The sequence below is a fragment of the Hirundo rustica genome, chromosome 19, assembly GCF_015227805.2.
Source record: "Hirundo rustica isolate bHirRus1 chromosome 19, bHirRus1.pri.v3, whole genome shotgun sequence".
NCBI lineage: Eukaryota > Metazoa > Chordata > Aves > Passeriformes > Hirundinidae > Hirundo > Hirundo rustica.
The window spans coordinates 2,987,848-3,004,054 of NC_053468.1; the positions used below are offsets into that span (position 1 = coordinate 2,987,848).

The 16,207-nt window shown below is 50.2% G+C and overlaps 1 protein-coding gene across 2 annotated transcripts in view; it reads right to left on the reverse strand.

The window, feature by feature from the left end:
• The window catches only part of VPS53 (VPS53 subunit of GARP complex), a 61,080-nt gene continuing 44,873 nt past the window's right edge, over positions 1-16,207 (reverse strand). For both annotated transcript variants that reach the window (XM_040082374.2, XM_040082373.2), the window contains exons 18-22: positions 11,516-11,664; positions 6,681-6,750; positions 5,277-5,414; positions 2,847-2,951; positions 1-2,528 (exon numbers count right to left, since the gene is read on the reverse strand). In XM_040082374.2, the coding sequence (XP_039938308.1) occupies positions 2,358-2,528; positions 2,847-2,951; positions 5,277-5,414; positions 6,681-6,750; positions 11,516-11,664 (633 nt within the window). In that variant the 3' untranslated portion in view covers positions 1-2,357. The remainder of the gene's footprint in view (positions 2,529-2,846; positions 2,952-5,276; positions 5,415-6,680; positions 6,751-11,515; positions 11,665-16,207) is intronic.

Genomic DNA, 16,207 nt, shown 5'->3' on the forward strand with positions numbered 1-16,207 from the left:
GAGCATCAGTAAGCATTTAATTCATTTTAGTGTCACACCCCACGTACAGCCAGAATTACACCCCGGCCTGAAACCATAAAAAGTGGCATTTTGTACAGAAAACACATAATCATCCTTTACTCCCCAAAGCCGTAAACTCCAAAGAGCTAATGCACAAATAGAGACCTGCCAAATCTAATAAACACCCAAGAGCCAGGGGCACAGAACTCTTACAGCAGAAGTAGAAAACTGGATTTGCTCTCTGAAAGCGGAACTCCAAAAAACACCCAGCCCCGTAGCATTCTTCAAAGGCTGAAACTAAAAATTCATTTCTCCTTTTATTTCCTCTTATCTACAGAATGAAATGCAGAGAATGAAATGGGGGAAGCCTTTGGGTAAGACGCACAATGATAACTTCAACACCGTCTTCAGCTATTCATAATTCAGTGAGAGACTTAGCCTTAGACAAAGCAAAGAAAAAAATTCATCTAAAATAAATTATTCATCCCCTCAAGGGAATAACGAATCTCTGCAAACCCATGTTCCCTCCTCTGCAGCTCTGCAGTGTGGTAACTCCTGAGCCATCCTGCACACTCACCTTGACATGATCTGTCCTTGGGGAACGGCTGCTCAGAGCCCCAAGGCGCTTTCAACCGTTCCTTCTGTCACCTAACAGGGAATCAGGAGAAGAAGTAAATGAGGCAACAGCAGATTTGTAAAACTGGAGTGATGAGAAACTGCTGTCCCTCCCCCACAGGTGTGACTGCTGCTCTTCACTCCCCAGCCCAGTGAAGGTTTGGGTGGATGGAGCTCACGTTCCTGGAGTCTGATCTCCCCCCTCCCTGACATGCAGCAGTGATTTTTACAATCCCTGTGATTATAGCCCCTAAATAAATACAGTCCTGAGGCCCAAACTTGCTCTGGAGGGGAGCACAACCCTCCCAGGAAGGCCTCTGACAGCATGGTTGTTCTTCACCTGCCACACTGGTACAGGATTTCTTTCCCTGCACATGCAAGTGAAGCTTGAGTTAAATAACACAGGCACGACTGGTTGACCTGCCCTACCCTCACGTGGCATTCACTCAGGGTTGGGCAGATGCCTTCAGAGTCTCCCAGAAAGGGCACAGAGGAGTTTGGGAAGAAATCCAGCAGTGCTAAGGACAAGGTGAAGCCTCCCTGCATGGAGACTCCTTGGGGAAGCATCCACTGATCCCAACCCTGCCCCACGCTGGCTCTGCGGCTGGGAGCCGGGAGCTGGGCCACGGGAAGAGGGGCCTGGGCTATCCAAAATACTTCACTGCTGGCTCTCCTGCCCTCTGCACTGCTGCAAGCTGAAGCTCAGAGGAGCAGGAGGAGGAGAGGGCCTGCTGAAAGCCTCCCGTGCCAGCAAGTGGCCCTGGCTCCCTGACAGAGCCAACATTTCCAGCACCTCTCCTTGCAGGGCAGCAGAGGTGCCAAGGTGACACATCCCTGCTCGGGACACGCCAGCTGGAGTGAGAATGAGGGGCTGGAGCAGTCTGACACTCGCTCCATGAAGGGCTCTTTGTGGAGAGAGGGAGAGATGCTGGCCAGGAAGGATGGGAACTCCCACTGGGGACAGCGGGTGAGCCCAGCACACGCCAGGGAAATGCCAAAGCAGCTGGAGAGGGCTCCACACATGTCCTGCTTGGCCTTTAAGCTCTAACAGCAGCCAAGGCTGCCAGCTGGTTGGCAGGAGCTTTGCCAAGGTGCAGAAGGCATTAATTCAGCCCTTTCCTCCTGTTCTGAAAAGGATTTGCCTTGCTGTTTCACGGTGCTTTATGCATGCCTGTCCTGGGAGCAGGGGAGAAGTCTGCCTCGGGGTTCCCTCCTGGGCATCTCAGTGATTCAGCGGAGCTGCAGATTCCAGATCCCAGCTGTTAAAGGGTCCGGGGGTTGGTGGTGGTGACGGTTTGGGGTCGGTTCCCCCCACAACCCCACAATAAATAATGAATCAGAGGAACAGCTCTGCAGCAGGGAGTGAGCAGTAACACAGAACTGAGGCAAACCCCTCAGTGCTGCAGCAGGAGCTCAGCCAGGGTAAAAGCTGCCACACCAAGAGTATCACAGCCAGACAGTCTCCGAATCCACCTAAATTGTTTCTGTAGCTGCTGGCTTCCAGACGCCTCTATTTCCTCCATCACGTGGACCTGGCAACGTCCTCCTGGGTTTCACTCCTGCTAAGCTAAGGGCAAACACCTTGCTCAGATCCTTCCTCGGTCTGAAAAGGTCGCAGGACACGATGGTTAAGGGATCACGGGGATTGGGAGCGACAGCACACGGGTGTTTCAGCAGCGCGCCGTAAATCACGAGCCTGACGAGCTCCGCTGCCGCCAGCCCCGGAGTTTCCCTCTGCTCCCTCAGAGTCTCTTCTTGATGAGTTTCTCCAGTTTGCGTATCCGAGAGGATTCCTGCTCGGGCGTGGGAGCGCTCAGCGAGAGGGAGCCGGCGCTGTCCCCGCCGGGAGGAGGAGCGGGGAGGCGCAGGCGGAAAAGGTCCAACATGCTGCTCTGCTCGCTCCTCTTCAGGCCCTGAGGGAGCAAAGCACGGCAGTCACGGCTCTGGGAGCAGCTGCAGCAGAGTCCGTTTCAAACCTCCACCTCCCGTTCACCCACCAAGACCTCTGGATGCTCAGAGCTCAGCCCCAGGAGCAGGGCAGCTATGAAAATGTGAAATGAACGGGAAACTTCTCCTTCAGTAGCAACGCTGCTTTCGGGGTAAAGATAAACCTGTCTCACTACAGTGCTTCTCCCACCCCCAAGCCCCTCAGAATTCATGCTGAAATAAAGTCTCCCAACAATCCCAAAGCAGCACTGGAGGATGAGCAGAAGCCCTGGACAGGTTCTAACCTTCATGTCGAGGATCTTCTGGAATGTGTCGGTGCTGCAGTCAGCGAGCAGCTTGATGTAATTGTCCACAAACACAACTGGGGGCTCATGTGGAGCCATCACCACCTGCCAAGGCAAGGAACAAGAGGTCACACAAATCACAGGAGTCAAAGGCAGTGCTCAGTCAGCTCTGGCACAGGAGCGACAGCAGCACTGGCTCCTAAAATAAAATGCTCAAGGAACAAGAAGGAGGCAAAGGTGAGTGAAGAGCAGCAGAGTAAGGAGCAGGGAGGGAGCTGGGTCTCGTTCAGCACACAGTAGTGCTCATGGGCTCTGCTTCATGTTTCAAAGAGCAGCAGGACTTTGTGGGCTGGCAGGCACCGGGGTATTGTTAAAGCTCAAGATCTGATCACGCTGCACGGGGAAGACAAGCTGGGGAGTCGCTCAGGGGACAGCGCTGGCAGTGGTGGTGACACCCACAAAGTCCCCAGAGATCAGGCAGCCTGGACACAGTCCAGCCCCTCACTTTGGCTGCGTGTCCCTCTTGCTGCCTCCTGCCTGGAGGCAGGGCACACAGCGTGTCACAGGGGAATGTGACAGCACTCTGTGGCCACTCCCTCGGCCCCCAGCGTGCCAGAGCCCTCTGCTCTGCAGTTCTGACAGTGGGTGAGCAGTGCCACACGCAGCCACTCTGTCCTTGGGCTGCAGCTCCTCTTGGACGCTCCTCTGGAGAGGCTGGGATGAAGGATGGGAACCCCCCACCAACATCTGCCCAGGAGCAATTGTAAAAAACAGGAAAAAAATCAAAACAGCCTCAAAGCTGGTAAGATGATCCCTCACCGACGTGCTTTTCTTACATAAGCAGCAAGCTCCACAGAGAACACATCTTTTGATAATGCTGGGCAGCCAAACCATCTTTCTGGGGAAGTGTGTGTCTGTGTGTGTGTAAATGGGCAGGAACAGCACCAGACCAGACTCTTCCCTGTCTCCAAAAACATTTCCATATGTTTGCATTGACCCAGCTCACCCCACACTGTATTCTGTCACCAAGACATTTCTTTCTTTCCCCGCACTTCAGACCACTGAAACATCACAGCCATGTATACACTTATAAATCCTTAATTTACAGCCCTTGTAAAAATCTTCTGCCAAGATGAAAAGCTGGAGCTTCAGCCAGCGTAGCCAGAGGAGAAGGGGAAGAGCTCTGCGGGGTGTGCACGGCCCGGCGCCCTCCTCCCCTCTCCCATCTGCGCTTGGTGGGGCTCAGCTCAATGGATCTGTCCGTGCTGCCCATGGGCCCAAAGTCTGTCAGCCTGCATTTCCAGCCCCAGAAGAAGCCTGGGAACGCACACTGTGGCTCCCAGTGCCGACAGCCTGTGGCTGTTTTAACTCCATTGCTCTTCTGATTCACACATGAGCTCCAAGGAAAGACCTGCTCCGTACGGGCACCAATCTTCCCTGCTCCCGTTAGCACAAACCAGGGCATTTTTATTCAGGTCATTTCTAAGAAAATTTAGACTACAATTCGCTAACAGCTCGGCCACCTTACTCCCCAGAGCAGGGAGCTGGAGAGCTGATGCCTGGACCCGGAGCACAAACTCAGCCGTGACATTGCCCTGGGCACGGGAGCAGAGCCGCGCTGCGCAGCAGGCGAGGAGGGGGAGCTCGGGCTCCTCACCCCCCTTGCCCTGGCTGTGCTTTACAGGAGGCTGTGCCTGGCAGCTGCCTGTCCTGCCTGACCCCAGGTCCCACTGATTCCCTCCCAGGAGTGCCTTCCCAGCATTGCTGGCGAGCAGGGGACAACGCCATCACCCAGGAGGGTGCAACTGTGCAGCTCCCACGGCTCCTCCTGGGACCAAACCTGACCCCTCACTCCAGCACCAACTGGGAAGGGCAGATGGCTTTGCTTGATGCTTTTTACGAAGACAACACACTGCTTTTGGGTCATTTTCCAGGCAGCAGGTCTGGAAAATGAAAAAGGGCTCTGGTGAATACAGTAACCCAGACATGTTTGCACTGGCTGTTACACTAGACAGTAAACAGGTGACTCAAGCACGGCTTGGCTCCCCTGCGTGACCCAGTCTGCACAAAGGCCTGGAGTAACCTGAACCCTGGGGTTTGCCCCACTGCAGACACTCACGGATGCAAACTCTGATTTTCACAGCCTCCTGAGGGAAGCCAGCTCTCCTAAGCAAGCAGAACTCGAGCAACTTGGGTTGCCTTGGAAAGTGAGGGTGAAAACTCGAATGTGGCATTAGAAGGGAGTGGGGGCAAACCCAAGGGGAGTGAGCCAGTTCTGCAGAGCAGCTGGCAGAGCCCCTGGCCAGGCTCACAAACGTTCATGTGCAATTGCAGATTGCTGCATTCAAAGGGAAGGGCCCCCTGGAATTCGCTCGCTCTGATTCCCAGTCCAGCAGTCTGGCTGGCAGCTTATCAAAAGTCTTCAGTTACCTTCAGGATCATTTCAGCCCGAGTCATGCCTTTCACCACTATCTTTGTGTAGCTGGCAGGAGCCTTCCTCACCACTTGGGACCCAATGGAGGGCAGATCCAGGAGAACCATCTTCAGAGAGTGAGTGTCCAGCAGCAGCTGCAAGAGTTAACCACACTCTGTTACTCAGGCTCCTTCTACCAAGACCCATCAGCTGCTGCCACCCAACATCCTTGAAAGTTTAACACTTCCCACACTGGAAGAAGCCTTGGTAAATGGACTGCAGGAGCAGGAGAGACTGACCCATGGAATGACACTTCCAGGAGACATGGCTACATATCAGCATCGTGGCTGATTTGAACAGAGCACTGCTCTGCTGGCTGGAAATGACTTATGGCAGCCCAACATCTGGCACATCAGGCACAGGTTGCCAGTCCTTCCCCCCAACAGTGTGAAGTGAAACAATCTTGACTACCTGGAGCTGCACCATGACTTAGATACCGAGGTCAAATGAACCAACACCACGCTTCCTCCTGCCCCCAGCCACCCACACTGTCAGGTTTTCTGCGTTGACTCAACCCTGCACTGAACACTGAATACCTCCATAAATGTCACTCCAGTATTCATACTGCAACCATAATTACCAGCAAACAGCAAGAAAAGCTGTGTGTAGAACCAGAAAGGCCAGGAAAATGTATTCCCCAGCAACACTTGCACCAGGGAGGAGAAAGTGGCACGGAAAGATGCAAGGGGGTTCAAAAGATTTTAAGTTCTACATGCTGCAGAGAGAGAGATCAGCTCCTGAGACCTCTGTACCCCTAGCCCCAGGGAGGTATGTCCCACTTCTAATGAGAGGTATTCACTGGGAATCAGGCTAATAAAACCCTTCCCATCTGCTTTCAAGAAGCAAACTGAGGCTGTTATTCCCATACAGGAATATTGAAAGCTTTTAACATTAGACACAAGCCCAACTGCTGGTTAATCACTTGAGAAGCTTATTTAAAAAAGACCCCCTTTAATCACTCTCAGGTTATTGCTCATCACACAAGACAAGCAGGCACCAGGCTTTACTCCTTTGCTGTCCATTAAGCATGAGGATGGTTTTGATGTAAAGCTCCTGTTTCGTTTTGCAGATGCTGCTCAGAACCATCTTTGATGCCTAAAACCCAAGCAGCTTTGAAGGCACCTATTTGAAGTTCACTGCAGTCCCATCAGGGATGTTTCTGCCTTTTTTTTTTTTTGGCTTTTTTTTTTTTTTTTTTGGTTTTATTGTGACCTCAGGGCTAATGAGCTCTGTGTGCAAGGGACAGATGAAATCCTGCCTCTTCCAAATCCCATCCTCAGAGAGCAGCAAGGTCCAGCCCAAAGGCAGGGTGAACCCAAAAACGATCAAATACGACAGCCAATGCACTTTTTTCTTCTTACCTGTTCTGCACCCACCATGCTGATCGGTTTGCACTTGAAGAGATGGTTAATGAACTTGGGAATGAAGGAGCTGCAGGATACAAAATGACACAATTACATAAGAATATTTGCAGCCAGACAGTCTTCTGTGGTGACAAAGCACGCAGAACCAAACCAGGATGGCTTCCACAAACACACTCCGAGCGCCAGCTTCCCAAGCTGATTCCAGACATGTCAAATATACTAAATAAAAATAAAATCCCAACCTCTAGGCACAGTTCTTTTGCTTTAATCCCTCCTGATCTCAAAGTTTATTGAGAAGCTGCACACACGCTCTAGGTAAATAAATTGCTATAAACTAAACATGAGGAATTACAGTAAAAGGTCAGCAAACAAACTATTGTGCATCACAAAAACAGCAACACACCAGGATTAGTCTCACGGCTCATGAGTGGATGCATCCTGACTGTATCCAGAACCTACATTTTCCTGCACACAATGAATTCCATAACATGCATATTACACACTGAACTTGAGGTCCAGCCAAGGCTGGAGGTCTGCTGGGCCCTGGACACTCACACAGAGGCATCCTTCCAGAAAGCTCCTGGCCAACACAATCAAGACAAGAAAAAGTTCTGCGAAAAGGAAAACACCATTAACATATTTTACCCTCATGGACTCCAGACTCAGAAAAATGACTGCCCAGCCAGAGAGAGCTTGGTGAGGAGGGAAGCCCAATATTCACCACTTCAGAGCATCAGCTTTGGTTTGAGCTTTTTGCCTCTTGGTTTGAGGCTTTGAAGCAGTTTCACTCCTCAGTGGAGAAGCAGATGCTCCCTCCCAGCAAAAGCACTGGCTGGGCACCTGCAGGACAAGCTCCTGCCCGACCACTCCCCCAGGGAGCAGCACCAGGAAAGCTCAGGAGCTGCAGGAGCAGCAAACTCTGTCAGGACCACACCACTCGAACAAAGCTTCCTCTTGCTGCCTTGTTTTTAATGTACTCTGCTGCTTTCACGTGTCCTCCTTTGGCTGAGTGCCTGCAGGGCTCACATTCCCAGGACTTGTCCATGACCTGGTGGCAGCTCTTCGATTTTAATGGCTCTGTGCTAAGAGAGTATCAGTCGGTCTGAGGCTGTTTCATGATGATGATCTAAATTCAGCGTGGTTTCCTCCTTGCATCTGTTAAGCTTTTTGTTTCCTCCCCACAAAGCGAGGAGCACGGACAGCATCTTGTTTGTCCTGCCACCTGCTTTCCAAGCCAGGACATTCATTTCTCATCCTTTCTCATGGAAGAGTGACAAAAGCGTAGCTCAGGCACGGAGCGTGCCAAGCTGCTGAGCAAACCCCAAGGAATGGCTCGAGGAAGAGCCCTCACAGGAGGCAAAGGCTCCTTCCCTTCCCTCAGACACAGTCACTACCTCTCTCAGTGAATCACTTTATCCTGGAGAGGTGTCAAGGAGAACAATTTCAAACTGCTGTTGAGAACCAGCTACTGGGCTGCCCCAAGCAGCTTTGAATTTGGCCACCAGAGAAACAACCTTGGCAACAAAGCAGAAAGAGGAGGAGGAAAAGGAGCCCTGTCTCTTCTTGCACTACGGAGATTTAACCTATCTGTTTTAAAAGTCCATTTTTCAGGCCTATAACTAATTCCCAGAGGGCAATTAGAGAGTGATGAGCACAGCTGGGGCTTAGGTGATCCTAGAAAATGACAAATTGGCAGCAACTCTGGATGCAGCAGCTCACTGCTGGCAGAGCGGTGCAAGAAATTAATTGTGCCTTTGATGGTGGAGGTAGATCCAGTTGTCCCTCCCTCTGCAAGGTCAGGGATGCAGCTAAAGCTCATCTGGTGTAGGAGAAACAGGGTGAGCCTCTCCTTCTGCAGGGTGGCAGCCCAAGGACCCCCTCCCATGTTGGTTTTTATCCTCTTTTCCATATAACCACGCCATCTCCCATAGACAGCATTCTGTCGTGCACGGAACAATTCCCAGGCCCCTTTGGATGGCCACCCACCATCAGTGCAGAGGGGTAAAGTGACCTTCCATCCCCACATGCCTCTTATTTCACGCTGCCTTATTGGAAACAGCTTCCCAACGCCAGCAGGACAGACAAGACAAACTGTAGGAGCCAAGGGCTGCTCCGGAATTTTTCTTCTCCTTTTTTTTTTTTTAACAGAGACCATCAAGAGCAGTTGCACATAACAGAAAAATGCACTGAAGCCTCTTGCCTAGGCTGGAGCTGATGCTCTCAGAGTACAGCAGGCAATCCTGATGTGAATGATACGTGCATGTTCAGGGGTAATGCGCTGCACCAGGCTCTGTGCTCTGAATGCCTTTACTCCCTGCACAATCGCTGCTAGATTGGATGCCAGAACTCATTTACAGCTTCGGCTATAAAACCGAGCCCAGCAAACCCTCCCTAGAAGCAGCTAAGTCCCCAGTGTAATAACAAAGCAGTGCAAGAGGGATGAGGAACCTAAAGCACAGAAACCACAGCATCTGAGAGGCTCCCATCCAACGGGAGGAGCTCTGCCAAAGCCTGCCTTTTCCTAATGCCCTGCACCGATGATGCACCAAGCACAATGCCTTGCTGAGTGAGGCATGCTACCACAGTCTGTCTGTCTGTCTGTCTGTCTGTCTGACAGCCTGAGCTACTGCAGGACATCCCCCAAAGCTTCTGGTGTCGCTGAGTCACTGCAGCCCAGGAGGGTTTTGCTCTACGCCGTCCTCCGAGCTGGTGATCGGCTCTTGCCCAGGCTCAGCTCGGCCCTGAAACCTCCAAGAGCCTCCAAATCACCACCTCCCCACCAAAAACTCCTCTCAGATTTTAGCTGGAGCACCTGGAAGGACACAGCACCCACCACGCCGGGCTGGGCTCACGGAGGAGCCGCTTCCCCGGCGAGGGGGAGAACTGTTTGTTTTTCCTGTCTCTCAGTTCTAATCTCTTCCTCATTGAGGTCAGGTCACAGACTTCCCAAACACAGCCCAGCGTCAGCAGCCACGGCTTCGCTGCCGTGGGGTTTGATTTCAAAGGCTGAGGTGCGGGGAGAGCCGAGCCCCCCACCCTGCCCGCTCGCCGTCCCCAGGGAGCGCCGCTCACGCAGGGGTCAAAACAAAGCAAAAATGACAAATTAGGTTAGAGGAGCGATGCGATTTCTGATGGCCATTTTTCTTCTCCCCAGCCTTGGCTCGGATCCCGCTGTTTTAAATTTAGTGACTTTAGCTGCCTTCTCCCCTGTGGTCCTGTAACTCAACACTCGTGCTTTATACAATCCATTAGAGCTGAGAAGTGGCAGCTCACAAAGACACAGGCATTAACATGTGGAGAAGCACGAGGCCTGTTAAAAGGATTTTCGGCATTGTGGGGCACACAAAAGGCCAGGTATTTGTATTGGCCCAGCCAGCGTACTCCGTAAGAATTCAGAGTTTCGAAAATACGAATATTTGCACTCAGCAAAAGGCATTTTAAGGAGATCGGTGCTCCCTTACCACCGGGCTGGTTCTCCTCAGCATCAAGTTGCACAGATCCAGCAAAATCAACCTTCAGGAACCCATTTTACCCTTCTCCATCTGATCCATGGCACAGTGAGTTCAGGACTTTGTCCTAATTTTAATGTGCTGCAGATCAGAGCTGCAGTTGTCCTAAAAAGAAACATTTTGGAGAGCAGCGGCTTCTGTGCTCACGGATGAGGACACTCAGATGGGAACTTCACTCAAATCTGACCTCAGATGGGAACTTCACTCAAATCTGAGAGCTGTTTCATCTGGAGTTTACTTGGTATGTGCCTAGCAATAAAGTTAAAAGGGAGGCAACTAAGCTGAGGTATTAAGAGTGTGCTGTGAACAGCTGAATAAATGTGGGGTTTTATTTATCACGTAAAATTCAAGTGTAACCACACAGGAGGTTTTCGTACAATAAATTCTCACCGAGACAGCGTTTCAAACAGTGATTACGGGCAACATCACGACGTGATTTATCAGCAACTGCTCCTTAATGCAAACTCACGGGTACCCCGAGACAGAGAGGGGGATGAAACTCTCCGGAGAAACTCCCAGCTCCCAGGATAGCTGCTGCATCCCACCCTGCTGAGGCAGGAGCTGCAGCTCAAATCTCCGACCCGCACAGCCCCTGCCAGGCCACAGCGCTTATTTCAGGGTGATGACCTTATCAGAGATGAATGAAACGTTAAGGTATTTCGGAGCGACACATGACACGCACGCCACGGCTCACAAGCCCACCGGCACGGTCACATGCGACGCCAAAAGCAGCAGCTACAACTGGCAGAGCCCTCCCCGGGGTTTTTCTTGGGGCATTGCCATGTGGAGCTCAGCTTGGCCACAGGCAAGCAGGGAAGAGCTCAAAGTGTCTTCCCAAAGAACGGAATTTTTTGTTTCGGACACGGAGATCAAAGTTTGGATGTCCACCCTGAAGCCAGCAGCGAGGGGCATTTCAGTCTCATCTGCCACTTCTCTCCCATGCTGCTCAGCTTTAAGTGACTTGCCAGGAAGATACTTAAATACTCTTCCCCAACATTTAAATGTGAATTTCCTCTCCTGACTGAGCTCTTTTTGCACAGAAAAGCAGCTTTTAGATTGTGAAGGCAGAATACACTCCTCACACACGCCCTCCTTACAAGGCTCATTGTAAATCTCATTCTGAGGCTAATTTCTCACTACCTGGAAGCCCCATGGATGAAAAGTAGGTTCTCCCCACAGCATGAGTCATATCCAAAGTGAGATATTCAAAGCCTTTTAAAGATGCCCAACCCAAAACTTTCTGCACTTGGCAAACAACACACAGCGACCATCAGGCTGTTTTGTGGGATGACCCGAATAAACTGCGTAACGTTGGCAACTTACTTCGCAAATTTTATGCAGAACTGAGTGAAATACTTCCTGGTGGAGGCCAGGTTGTCACGGATGATGGGGACATTCTGTTTGATGTGGAGGATGACTGAGGTGACATAAGGACTCTGGTCACCGACGTGTTCCACGTTCTGCCACTGCATCTGCACGCAGGGGATAAAAAAACACAACCAAAAATGACTGTTTAATTCATTAAGATTCAAGCAATGGGTAGGGGAAACTGTACAAACTTCCTGCCAGGGGATCTCTAAGGAATCATTTAGAGACCGCCTCTGCGATTCACCACCAAGGTCAAGTTCTTCGTCATTAAAGTGATTGGGCAAAACCCTTCCACAAGAAGACACAAAGAAAAGCCAGAGCAGCCCCTTCTGGCACCAGAGCAGAGACTGTGACCACTAACCCACACAAATGGGGACCACTAGGACTAAAAAAAGCCTTTGGAGCACACCAGGCTGCTCTAATATTTAACAGTTTCCAATTTGCTGGGATGAAGTGCCCATATAAATCCTGATTACAGGCGTTTGAGAAAATATCTGCAAGCTTGCAAAGTCTGGATTCCTGTATGGCAGCCAAGACTTTCATACTGGTGAGACTGATGACAGATAGATGGAAGAGGTAAAAAGTCTTAAAGTCCAAAGCACTCCACACCAGTGTAGCTCACTGAAAACACCGCTGGTGTACAAGCCAGGATGCCCAAGCCCAGCTCTTCCAAATGCATGTCAAAAGTACAAAACAAGAAGAGTTACTCAACCTCCCATTTTGTTTTCATTTATTCTCAGCACAACTGCAAGAGAGCAGCCCCTGTGAGCCAGATGTGTGGCTCCCTTGACTTTCTCTGAGGCTGCTTTGCAGTACACAGGGTACTCCTGATCTAAGACAAGTGGAAAAACCAAAAAAGAGGTGATTTGTTCTGGCCTGGCCTCGTGGTATCTACCAGAGTCTCACTGAGGAACACAGGCATCCAGAAAAGCACACTGAGCTCTGCTGCCGCTCAGAACTCTGCAATGTCCTCCCAATAACTCTTGGGAGATCTGCTCCTCATGCTGGAGATGAGACAGGAGGAAAACTCATAGGAAATCAGGAGAGGAAACTGGGCACATATGGAAGATGAGCTTTTTCCTTTGATGGGCTGTTTGTCCTCAAACTTGTTTTCCCAAGCTCTGGATTTTGCATATAAAGGTTTTTATCCCTGGTTTTAATTTCATTTAATATGGCTACTTTGCCCCCTGCAACTCAGCTGACTCAGTTCCATCCAAACAATGTGCAGCCTAAGTGACTTAGCGGGAGAGAGAGGCCAAATTCTTTGCAAAACCACAGTGTCTGAGTCTACACGTGTCCCACTAAAGCTGTCTTTATTTAAACCGAACAAACCAAGCCCCCAGGTGATGAGAGGGATACCTCTCTCATCACCTGCTCCACAGGTTCTCACAGAGTCACAGAACATCCTGAGTTGGAGGGGACACACAAGGAGCATCAACTTCAACCCCTGGTCCTGCACAGACACCCAGCAATCCTCCCCCTTGTGTCTGAGAGTGTTGTGCAAACATTCCTGGAGCAGCCTCGGGGCTGTGACCATTCCCTGGGGAGCCTGCTCAGTGCCCCAGCACCCTCTGGGGAAAACCTTGTCCTCAAATCCAACCTAAACGTCCCCAGACACTGCTCCAGCCATCCCCTCAAGCCCTGTCACCTGCTCTTCTACTCCCCATGGTACCGCTCACATCCAAACGAACCATTCTGTGCCTTTCTCCCTGATGGATTCACACATTTCCTTCTCTTCAGAGCAATCCTCACCCAACACACCATCCCCGCAGAGTGGGAATGGCCAGAAAGTGGGAAGGGACTGCTGAGCTGAATTATTGCACCAAACAATGAAACAGTAGCTTTTTCATTTTCTCGGTCCTCATTCCAAAAGCAATACTTTACAACCAAACCTTTAAAGCATGAACAGTAAAAATAGCCCTTTTGTGTGTGTGTGTGTGTGTGTGTGTGTGCATGTGGGTGTGTTTCACCCCCCAAAAAGAAAAAAAAAAAAACCCCATCCAGTAGCTGCAGAGAAAGGAATAGCACACATACTGAAAAGTCATCAAAAGAAATATGAGCCCAGCTCCGCTGGTAAAGCTTTTTGTTCCTGTCGCTTTAAATTTATTCCTCTTTCTCCCTTGTCCTGTGTTTTTCTTGGGGTAGCCACATAGTTTACATACACGAGCTGGAAAGGAGTGCAAGGAGCAGGATTCCAGGGGAAGGGAGAAGCCCAAAGGCACCTGCAGGCCGGGAGGACACGGGCTGTCTGCGAGGGCTGGAGGAGCTGCTGCTGCCTCCTGCTTCTCACAGGCTTCAGGTTAAAACAGGCAGCAGGAAACAGAACCCCTGAGCAAAACTGGGCTGGTTTTTTGGCTCTTCCCAAGAGCTGTGCTGCCTCCTGGGAATGCCAGAGAGTGGCACGGTGCTGTCCCCAAAGAGCCACCAGGGCCCTCCCCTGTGTCCAGCCCCCCAGCAAAGGGGCTGCACTGGGACTGAGCAGAGGATGAAGGAATCTTCGATCGTCCCTGTTCCCAGCAGCATCCCAGCGCCAGCTTCTCCTTGCAGGCTCCAGACTGGGCAGCTGCTGCCTTCACCTGGGGCTGCTCCTGCAGGAAGGGCTGGGAGGGGAACGGGGAGCTGAGAGCCCGTGTTTGGGGACACCAAACCTGTACACTGCACCTGTACAGTGCTCCTGAGGGTTTAAACACTCTCCTGAGGGCTTTTAATTAGCAGCTGGCAGCTCTGATCGCTCTGCTCCCGGGGTTTTCCCTGTGTGGAGCGGAGGAATGATTAAAGCCTCGCTTTGTCCACTTGGCTGTGAGGACGCTGGGGAATTGCAGCCGTTGCCAAAAGGTTTTGGGAAAACGTAAAAAGCCAGCGAGAGATCGATGTGAGGCACTAAAATGTCCCCCCAGCCCCACTTACAGGCAGTTTTACATATAAATCGATGCTTCATTCAGCATTTAAATCAAGCCTCACCCAGCGCAATCCATAAACTTAACTGGGGCGCAAATATCCCGCGCAGGTTGGCAGCTCCCTCACCCCAGAGATTAAAAAGGAAGCACACCAGGCAGCGTGAGTGCCTGCCACAGATCACTACAAACACATTAACAGCTCTTTGTTATCCAGAATATCACAACACAGGGGTTTAGGGCAAATTCTCCTCCCACCCACATCCCAGCTCCCCGTCCTACAGCCACGCTCAATCATCCTACACCTGCTGTAAAAGTCTGAGGAAGGATTAGCACCTACAAATTTTGTAATATGGGGCCTTCTCAGCATTTACCATTTCTTTCAGAACACACAAAGTAAAGACTGGGGGAAACCAAGCAGCATTCCCAGCTGAAAGCAATATTCCTGATGCTGCTTTCTGTGTTAAATCTCTCAACGTGGCCTGCAGCCAAAGTGGATTGAGAGGTTTAAGCATTTCATAATTTACCTCTATAGTCCATGAATATTTTTGTGAAGAAAAAAAAAAAAAATAACCAAAAACCCAAAGCCAGACTCCAACAAAGGGCTGGGAATGTTCAATCCTGGAGGACACCAGAGTGAAGTAAATGAAAAGAAGTTAAACAAAGGAAGAGCCCTAATGGAGCGTGGACCTTGAGAGGGCAAAATTGGAATGGATCAGCCATACAATCTTTATTTCTTTAATATGGGCTGAAATTTTACATTTCCAAATACTAACCCCGTGTTTAAATAATTACATGCATTTCTTATTCAAGGGTCAGAGTAATAACCCAGCCCTGAAGGAAAGGGAGGAGGAGGGTGAAGGAAAAAAACCCTCTTGCACCAAATCCAGGTCGAATAAAAATCACTCTAAAAGCGACTCTGTCTGATGCAAACAGTGGAGTGTGTGCACAAGTGACAAGTATTTATTTAGCTAATTTCATAACACTTAAACTTGTTTATATATCATCAGTCCCATCACATGTGCTGCATTTTACCAGTGTTCCAAAGACAAAAATAAATGGCCTACCAGCTGCTGCTTTCTCAAGGTTGTGGTTTACTTGGGTATAAACAGTCAGGGCTAAGTGATTCAAATATTACAGTACTCTGTAGGTTCAGGAGATCTGAGGGGCTGCCACAGCACACAGGCAACACCTGAAGTGCTGAGCCCTTCCTAGTGGTGTTATTTGACTGGGCAAAAAAAAAAAAACACAAAAATCCTCTTTCCATTTGGAACCTGTACAAGCTCTATTACCAGCTGCATTCCACTTCAAATATTAGCTGGGGGTGGCGGGGCTGGTTACAGCTGGAACACATCATAAAGCAGAAAGCTATTAAAATTCATGGCAGCGAGACAGTGTGTTGATCCTACAAAAATGGGGCTCTATGTTTAATATTTCTAATTAAAAAAAAAAAAAAAAAAAAAAAAGTTCAATCCACTTTTGTTGTCTTCACCTCTGTCTAAAGCAAGTCTGGGTTTTCACAATACTTTGGCAAGGAAACACAGCTCTGAATTTTCAAGCATATAAAAGCCAGCAGTGTAACTGCAACAAAATCCTTAAGCTCCAGTCATAGGGGCCTCTCCAGGAATGGCTCCACATGTCCTTGAGAGGATCACTGAGGCAATAAGGCTCAATCTCAATTCCACACCGCCTCCATTACAGTACCTCCATTTAAGAGCCCCAAACAAGCAGGCTGGTGAAACTCCCTGCCAAA